Source organism: Poromitra crassiceps (genome assembly GCF_964638095.1).
Source record: "Poromitra crassiceps genome assembly, chromosome: 10".
NCBI lineage: Eukaryota > Metazoa > Chordata > Actinopteri > Beryciformes > Melamphaidae > Poromitra > Poromitra crassiceps.
The window spans coordinates 5916873-5926872 of record NC_139631.1 but is presented as its reverse complement, the minus strand read 5'-3'; the positions used below and the strand labels follow the sequence as shown (position 1 = coordinate 5926872).

The 10000-nt window shown below is 41.7% G+C and overlaps 1 protein-coding gene across 1 annotated transcript; it reads right to left on the bottom strand.

The window, feature by feature from the left end:
• Positions 1–2632: 2632 nt before the first annotated feature.
• LOC310783445 (E3 ubiquitin-protein ligase TRIM39-like) lies at positions 2633–6124 on the bottom strand. Its single transcript, XM_083644311.1, has 2 exons — positions 6003–6124; positions 2633–4410 (listed from the first exon to the last, which is right to left on the bottom strand). Exons 1-2 carry the CDS (start codon positions 6085–6087, stop codon positions 2807–2809), a joined length of 1689 nt encoding a protein of 562 aa, XP_083500437.1. The 5' UTR covers positions 6088–6124; the 3' UTR covers positions 2633–2806.
• Between the last annotated feature and the right edge of the window lie 3876 nt (positions 6125–10000).

Below are 10000 nucleotides of genomic sequence, written 5' to 3'. Positions count from 1 at the left end.
GTTCTCTTACCTTCATGCCTGCAAATATAACAATAGGATCCTGTTTTACTTCATTTTGAATTTAGCGATGAACTTGTATGAATGTATCAGCACATAAGATCTCTCTGACACGTGGGTATTTATTGTAAACCTCGATTTAAGCAGAAAAAGGTTCCTGCTGGATGTCATCAGTCCGTTAACACTAGAAAGGCCAGTGGGACTTGGCAGTCTAGAAGGTCTAGAAGGCCAACAAGCTGTGAACTGAAGTATATTATCTGACTGAAGGCTTATTACTGTGACTTCCTTGTGTTTGTTTTAAAGTCGAACACTGGTTTGTACAGAAAGTGAGTCTATAGGAAAAATATTTTTTGACTGAAGGTGCCGAGAATTCAAATTCAGGCCTGGCCTTTTCAAAGAAAGCCTTTATTTGGAATACACTTTATGTAAATGCAAACAAGTTATGAATTGGGGAAAAACAATAATTCTATATTATAAATATATTACAATAAATCTAATCTAATAAGTCTAATTGAATTTGAGCAAACATGAAGAGTGAAAACAAGCGTTATCTTTTTACGATGAAAACAAAACAGAGTTTCTGATATCGGCAGGATGCAAATGTAGCTGGACTGAACCTGTACAACATTTGCATGCCTCGCCTTTGAAGCTCCACATCGCTAGCATCAGACTTATGAAGTTAGTGTGATGTCAATGGAACTTTGCACTCCATCACGTTGGACATGGCATGTTTGCTTTGAGCTCAAGTGTCTCTGGTGATTCTCTGCTGCCAGGTGCTTCGGCACTCCAGCAGCAGAGTGCAGTCTGCCAACAGCTGGACACTGCTGCCACCTTGTGGTCACCTCACACACCTTACACACTGTGGAGAGGGATCATCTAATCTTGCCTGGGTAAACCCATCCCCACGTGACCTGCTCTCAGGCTTACCCTGCTCTCAGTCACTAGGGTCTGGAACTTGAGCCATTCAAACCGGTTTCTGCCGTCGGGGAGGGGCGGGTGTACCTCCCTTGATAGACCACTCCATCAATAATTTCACACAATGGAAAACAGGGTTTTTCCTGGCTCAAAATGGGCCTTGTGGTCTTGACTGATCTTGAAATCAAATCCAGTGTCCAGTTTGTCTGAGACCGAGTCAAGACCAAGACCGAGGGAGGGTGAGTCCGAGACGAGACCATCAAAATGTGGTCCGGTCTCGAGTAGGGTTGGGTACTTTTAAAAACCGGTACCAAATTACAACGCAGATTATGTGCCTCATTTAGGTGCCATTCAATTTTTAAAAAATTAAATCAGCTCAATTTTTTTTAAAGTACCGTTTCAGGCACGGTACCGTTTTAGAAGTATCATTTTAGCAACAGTATCGAAAAAAATGAAACGATACCCATCGATAGTCTCGAGTAGCCTACTCCAACACTAGAGATGTCTAGCATCAGTCTTCACAATGCTTCACTATCTTTAGCATCTTGGATCACAATGTTGCTACAGTGCAACATCAGTTAGTGCTGCAAATCTGCACTTGTACATCTCAAAACTGGTGCTCGCAGGAAAACGTTAAAGAGGCAATATTGCATCAGAAGCTTCAAGATAGAAAATTATAACTCATTTCATTTCAATATATCATACCTTAGTCTATGGCTTACTTATACATATTCTGTACATATGCATTCTTTCATATACACATATTTAAAATAGACTTTACACCACACTTATTGTATAATAGTAGTTAATGCAAAATGTTGTAAATGTTTAAATGTACCTGTGCCTTGTTTTAACTTTAAGCAGACCTTTTTCTGTGTGTAAAAATACTTTGAGAGCAACGCAAACCAGAGTCAAATTCCTTTTACTTGGCCAATAAAGCTGATTCTGATTATTGTCAATTTCACACTGACAGTGACCACACAACACTGACCACACAACACACATTGTGGAGATGGAGGTTTTTGGGTTTGCATCTGATTATGTGGGCCATTCCTTTTGTATTGGGAAGTAGGGATACCCCAGTTGAGTGACGTGATATCATACCCGAGTTGACCGCATTCCATTAAATCAGTAAACCAGCCAGGGTTAGCTCTAGCTCTAGCTCCTTCTTTTTAAGCAGGGATCATCTGGAGGAGGAAACCCCAGGGGAGCACAGAGAGAACATGCAAACTCCACACAAAAAGGCCCTTTTGATGCAATAGCCCACCTGGGCAGTAGGTACTGAGGACATGGGAATGGGGACCCACCCTCAGCGCCCACAGCGTCCAAGGTGGGAATCAAACCAAGATTCAAGATTCAAGATTTTTATTGTCACTCCGTAGTACAAGTATCACGTGTGAAATTCTTGTGCTGTAGACTCCGTTACAACATAGTGCAAAATAACAGTAGGTGCAGGAAAACAAGAGAAACAACAAGCAATAACAGTAAAGCAATAAAAACAAGCCAGAAACAGTGACATTCAGGTGCAAATAGTATAGACATAATTTAAACATAATTAAACATTCGGTTTGCACAGGTGCAAATAACAGACATAATTAAACATACGTAATGGTAGCAGCTGCAGTACCGCTACTACATGATTGTTGGGAGTTGATTTGTTTATGTTAAGGAGTCTCGTGGCCTGCGGGAAGAAACTGTCCCTCAAGCGATTTGTGCATGCTTTTGGGACCCTGTATCTCCTCCCTGAGGGTAACAGGGAGAACAGGCTGTTGTGGGGGTGGTTTGTGTTTTTTTCTGTTTTATAAAAGTTAACATTAGAAAACCTTCACCTGAAGTGTAAAATTGTTTTTTTTAAATTACAGTGAATCCTCTCTGAGAAAAACAAATTATAAATCTAATCTGTGTGATTGACAGGAGAGATGATCAGAGGGGTGGAGTTTTTACCACCATAATTAAGACCGGGACTGAAGTATGGGTAGAGTTTCTCAGTGAAGGTGCAGCCAGTGAAGGAGTAGATAAGAGCTGCAGCATCTACGTCATAAATGGAGACGAGACCCTTCTCATAATCCACAAACACCCCAACCTTCTGAGGCTTCGTCTTCAGAGAGAGGAGGACAGCAGCAGCTCTGTACTGATTTCCATTCCTCAAACCTATAGTCCAGAAGCCATTCTGTGGTATCAGTATGATTCCTCCCTTTCTGTTGATCGACCTTCTGGCCACTCCTAAATCCCACTCAGTCTGTCCTTGAACCTGAACCTCGTAGTAAAACCTTCCTGAAGAGAAGCTATGCTTTCCTAAGACACAGGCACAAGGAGCAAATCTCTCTGGGTTGTCTGGGAGATTCTTCTTTACATTACCATGATTTACTTGTTTCCCATTATCAGATACGATGAGATTGGCCTGTGCTGTCTCAGGATCCAGAGTCACATCCACTGCATACTGCTGGACCCTCTTCAGCTCAACATCATCACACAGCTTCTCCATCTCCTTCCTGAGCTTCTCCAGAGCTCTCCTCACAGTCCCCTGATATGATGAGCAATGGACACTGACCTCTGTCCAGTCCTTGGTGTGTGGAGGAGTGTTGAGGGATGGGAAGCTCTGGAGGAGGTGGAGGTGGTCTTCAGTGTGTGTGAGCTGCTCCACCTCAGTGCTTCTCTTCATCAGCTCAGAGATCTCCTGTTCCAGCTCTTTGATCAAGCCTTCAGCCTGTTTCTCTGTTGTTTTCTGCTTATCTTCAATTGTCTCAATGAGCTCAGCCTGGCCTCTCTGCACAGACTGCATCAGAGCCGTGAAGATTTGCGCGCTGCCTGCTATCTCTCTGTCTGCATCTTCCTTGCTGAGCTCCACTGAGTTTTTGATCTCCTGAATCTTCAGTCGTCTCTTCTGGACCATCTGCTGAATTTCAGCTTTCTTTCCATCATATTCTCCTTTCAGAGGAACAATATGATGTGACCTGTGGTCTAAAACAGTGCAGAGCACACACACACACATCTGGTCAGTCTTGCAGAACAGCTCCAGTGGTTTCTCATGCTCTTTACACATCCTCTCTTCCAGGTTCTCCACAGGATCGACCAGCTTGTGTGTTTTCAGGCCTGTGATTCTCTGATGAGGCTCCAGGTGAGTCTCACAGTAGGAGGCCAGACACACCAGGCAGGACTTCAGGGCCTTCAGTTTGGGACCAGTGCAGAAATCACAGGGAACTTCTCCTGGTTTGACACATGGTTGGTCTGGGCAGCTGCTCGCTTTCATCTGAGCTGACTTTTTGAACTGAGCAGCCATCTCAGATATGAAAGTATTGACCCGCAGCTGAGGTCTTATGTTGAAAACCGCATTACACATGGGACACTGGCACTGGACACTAACATCCCAGTGTTGTGTGATGCAGTTTTTGCAGAAGTTGTGTCCACATGGTGTGGAGACTGGATCAGTGAACACATCCAGACAGATGGAGCAGAGGAACTGCTCTTCAGAGAGGAGACAGCTGGCAGCAGACATATCTAAGACACAGAGACCGAAAGTGAAAGTGTGAAATAACAATACTGTAACTGTGACGGTGGCGCTGCACACGTGGCGACCCGGCTGAGGGCAGCAGATGGTCTTTTGGAATCTGTACATATTGCAACAAATGTATATGTATTGTATAATATTGAAGTGTGCCTTTATTACTTTTTCAAACTAGTATTAATGTATTACAATTCTGAAGTGTGCCTTTATTACTACTCTCAAACTAGTAATGATGTTGTAATATCCACTACTGCCTGATGTGAACCAAAGTGCCCTTTTGGGACATGTATTAAACTGATTGATTGATTGATTGATTGATTGATTGATTGATTGATTGATTGATTGATTAACACAATTCTTGAATATACATATTAGCCAATCAAAGTTATATTATTGTAATATTATCAATTCTTGAGTTATGTGGTTAAATTGCAATTAATTTATTTGACAAGTAGTGCAAAATGAAAACAAGGAAACATCCAGTAGCGGCAGTGCAGGGTGTTTTTCAGTCTGCATTGAGTATACCCACTTCCAAATCCCCTCTATAGCCTATATAGTAGTGTAACTAGTGCCACCTAGCAGGGCAGGGGGAGTGAAGGAATAATATTTAGCTACTGTATCTGTTGTTTACTAGGCTATAACTAAATATTAGCGTTGGCTAAATAATTTGCAGTGGTGCAGCCTATCATATCTTTGAGTTAAACTGTAATTTAAAAAGTCTCCTATAGACAGCCATCAGTCCTGTAACTTCTGAAGACATGCACTGATCTGTTTAACAGAGAGACAAATGGAGGCAGGTGTCACAGATTAGAGGAGACAGACCAGCAGAGTTCATCTGACTCAATGTGCACAAATTAATCAAGCTAAAATAGTGACTTCCTGGTTTTGTTCATGTTGTTGAAGCCATGAGAGTGATGCTCATCTCCTAATGACATCCTGTGATAAGGAGCTATGTCAGAGAGCCATGTGGTTTATCTGAAATGACAAACACGCTATGATGCTTAGGCTACTTCCTGAAGTCAAGCCGTAAAAGTTAAGTGACAATGTGCAAATAATTAGGCTATTACTGTCCCATTTGTGGGTGAACTAAATATACAAGAGTATTCTTACATGTCACTGTGTAAGACATGGTGTTTATCTGCTGTATGGCGCTTATAAATAACACTTCTCCAGGCACCATTTTTTTTTTTTTTTTTTTTTTTTTTTTTTTTAATTTGTTTTTTAATTTGTTTTTATACTGTCTTATCGGCCGTATCAGCCGCTGGCTCATCCCGTTCTTAAGTTATTAGTGTTGTTTTATTTTATTTATCAGCCGCACCAGACGTATGCTCTTTTATATTGGCTCATCATATGTCTAAATGTTGTTACATCCTGATTATTTATGACATTGTATGTATGGTTTGCACTTTATGTTTTTATGTTTCAAGCCTCTACGCCTTGCTGTAATCCAATTTGCCCTTTGGGACATTAATAAACTACTTGAACTTGAACTTGAACTTGAACTACACGAGTGGAAACATCCCACCTGGATACAGCTCTTTTGTCACTGCTCTGTTTAAACACTAATATTATCTGCTGTACTCACCTGTGTACGTAAGACCCCGCTGTATTGTTGAGAACGGCCTGGTGAACTTAGATTTATTTGCAGTGTTGTTGCTCTGAGTTAGCATACGGTTACGAATCTACAATACTTCTAGTTTCACTTCAGCAATGTGACTTGAAACACAGCAGTATCTATCAGTGTTGCCCCGCCTCTTATAGAGAGCCAAAGTCACACCCCTGTAGTGACTGAGAGCAGGTCTGAGAGCAGGTCACGTGGAGGCTGGGTTTACCCAGGCTACATCTAATCAGTGAGGATGGTGTCCTACTCAAGCAGAAGTACTGTTACTTTGCTGATATTTTACTTACTTTACTGGTGTAAAAACTTGACTGTATAGTAAAAGTAAAAAGTGAACACTTTAAAATGTCCTCAGAATAAAAGTTACTGAGTTCCTTTTAATTTGAATAGAAAAGAGAATGTTATTGTGATCTTCTCCATGTGATTCTAAAAGGAGCGAGGACAGAGTTCAAACTAGATTCTAAAAAAAGGAAGAAAAAAAAAGAAAAAGAATCAGACTTAAAAAATACACAAAAAAGCTACTGAGTAAACTACAAGTTGCAGTAAAGTAAATGTATAATTATAGTCTAGGGAAAATAAGGTTTGACCTTAAACTAATTGCAACAGAATTTATTTTCACATTTTTATGTTCATACTGATGCCCGAAACACTACTAAAAATCCCAGAAAATCCCATTAGTGGAAGTATGTTAAAATGAAGTTTTTTCAAAATGGCTGCCATTATTCAAATTTTGGCCATACTTGACTCCAACTAGACCTAGAATTACAAATGTGTTGTCTATTTCCACAATTTTGGGGGCAAGGAATCCACAGAAATGGTTGTTGAGTCTCTAAGTAGAACAGATTTTTATTTTCTCATGTAAGTATATAGTCATAATACAACATGGCATTTCTCACAATGTTAGCTACAACTTCGTATTTGTTAATCATACACATTTTGGGTGATACCCACTACCCTTGAGCATATTGAAGTGCTTGCCATTGAAAAAAAAGTTTGTTGTTTCATATTTCCAATTAAAAATGTGTTCCGGTAATGAATTTATTCCCTCACAGTGTCTCTAAAAGTGTCTGGAAATACATAAAAAATGAGCACATCTATTATGTAAGGGAGCTAGGGCTCTGTTTGTTTGTCTGTTTATCTGTCTGTCCCACTGATGACATCATCAGTGATGTCATAAATCCACTCACACACACACACACACACACACACACACACACACACACAGACACAGACACAGACACAGACACAGACACACACACACACACACACACACACACACACACACACACACACACACACACACAGTCTCAGTGATGATCTCATCAGTGATGTCATAAATTGTGACATCATCAGTGATGTCAGAGGCATTGTGATATCATCAGTCATGTCATAAGAGGTTGTGATGTCATCAGTGATGTCATAAAAGCAGTTTTGACATCTTCAGTGAAAATCAAGTCCCAGGGGCAGACACTGAAAGAAGTGGGAGTCTGGCTTCAGTCTTCAGCCATGGACAGCTGTATGTTACCAGCTCCAGGACAGGTGATCCAGCATCCCTGAAGTATGCCATCAAGGAGCAACCAGGGTCGAGGCCGCGTAGCGGCCGAGCTGCTTATGCAAGCTGCAGGGCCAGCTCGGCGAGATGCAAGGCAGGCGAGCTCGCGTAGCGCGCAAGATGCCTAGTGGATTATAATTTCAATTTGAATGGTGAAATTAGATCCTACTTGATATCTTTGAGTTTTGCTATGAGTTGTACCATGTTCATGAGAATCACCCACCTGTGGCATTCTCAATCCTCCCATAGGACATGGATGAAAGGCCAGGGGTCTCTGATTTCCACATGTGGATATTGATGTGTCCAATTGCTGCTATGATGTCACAGCTATCAGAGGTACTGGTTTGGATCTCTGGTGTAACTCCAGCTATAATGCCCACTGCCCATACCATGTAATGTGTTGTGGCCATCAATGGTTCTGATGTTATGGTCATATCAGCAATGTACTGAATGAAGTGGCCTTCAACATTGCCAGGGAGGTATGTTCCTTGAGAAGCAGCTGCACTTGACTCAACATTTTCACCTCCTGATATGAGGAACAGAATCGAAGGTTACCAAGTGTTTTCACCAAAAATCTAGATTGAAATTGGTGATGCATTTGTCAGTCCTATCTGTAATGGCATGATGAGAACCCTTGCCCTTGCTGCCCGCATGGCCTGTCCTATTGCAGCTATGTTTAACTCCCAGTTCTTGCCAGCAAACAGTTCTTTGAGGAGAAGCTGAAGGGCTTCCATGTTTCCTTTGGCAGATGATATATTTTGAGGGATATGCATCTCTGGGAATCTTGATATCTTTTATGTCAGTCTTTACCAGTCTGGCAGCAGTTTTCACAAGACACACTTTTTCTTCATCAACATCATTATTGTCCTTCTTAGATGCATGCAAAAATGCACTCAAAATATTTGAGGCCTTCGGCTTCAATATAACCACTTCTGGTTTGCCATTGATTTCTGTAATGATTATTTGATCACCACTTCAAGGTATTGTTCAATTTTCACAGTTAGGTCTCCAAGTGCAATTTGCTCATCATCATTCTGTTCTAAATAGCGGTCTGCTCTTTTTCTTTGGACAACCATGTTCTTCAGCAAGGTCTGAGGTATTTGTTTTTTGGTACAGATAGCTGGCATCTGCAGCATGAAGATCTTGGGCAAATTAATCCTGAAGGTCTTCTTCCTCTGTAGTGTTTTATGGCAGTTGGCATCCTTTGTTGCATTACCGCCTCCTTCTGAATTTATCCATCCACTGTTTCCCTACATTCTGTAAAACCCGATCCCCTCTCCTCTTCTGTTGGTCTTTCCTGAAAGTCTTCTTTTTCTTCTAATGGCTTTCTGGCAGACTGATGCCTTGCGGTGGTCCTAACAGGAAACATAAGTGGGCGGGCGGCGTGTGTGCCACGATTGTGATGTCACGATTGTCATGTATCAGTGATGTCATCAGTGATGTCACTTGAGCAATTGTGATGTCATCAGTGATGTCACTTGAGCAATTGTGATGTAATCAGTGATGTCACTCGAGCAATTGTGATGTCATCAGTGATGTAATAAATCCTTCTTCTGGGGTGTTTTATGGCAGTTGGCATCCTTGTTGCATTACGGCCTGGCTGAGGCTTTATAAGTGGTGGGAGTATAAGTAGGGAGAAGACCACAAGTGGTACATCATCTCCAGAGTAAGTGTGTATTGTTTATTTATTTTTGTTTATTTGCACAAAGAAAATGAATAACAGATAGTACAAGTATCTTAATAAGCTATTATTAAGCTATACCTATTAGTAAGCTATTAGCTAACTAGTAAGTGCTTATTAAGCTAGCCTACTTTGAATGGTAACAGACAACAACAGACAGGCTACAACTTGCGCTGTGCCTTGTCAAAATCAAATTGCCTCCAATGCGAGACTCGTGAATGACATGACTATGAAGTTATGGTTTGCGATGGCTGTCTGAGGGAACAAGATGTGCATGAAAACTCACCCTTTTCCACTAACTGTAACATTAGAACATATTAGCCACACTTACATTTTTTACGTTTTGTTTTGTTATGTTACAGTATGTTTGGTAGGGCTTTTCCCTAGCCCCGCCCCTTTCCTGACCACACCCCCTCCCACCTCCCACATACACTCCCCCGATACACCTGTCCATGCCCCCTACCCACCTCTCGAATTCAGACTCTCTACGACCTTCCTATCCCTAGCAACGGACCCTTTTCCCTAGCCCCGCCCCCTCCATTGAGCCGACCCGGATCAGATCCACCCCAAAATGTAATGGGTTCTTCCTTGGCCCAAGCTACACCCTTCCACCAAGTTTCATGAAAATCGGCCAAGTAATTTTGCCGTAATCCTCCTGCTAACAGACAAACGGTCAGACAAACGGCACCGAAAACATCACCTCCTTTGTGGAGACAATGCCAATTTTGACAA

Bases quoted from the DNA above. Each gene is read 5' to 3' on its own strand.
- LOC310783445 (XM_083644311.1), bottom strand. From the start codon at position 6,087: ATGCTAACTCAGAGCAACAACACTGCAAATAAATCTAAGTTCACCAGG. The intron at 4,411-6,002 runs GTGAGTACAGCA...TCTGTGTCTTAG, and splicing joins GCGGGGTCTTACGTACACAG to ATATGTCTGCTGCCAGCTGT.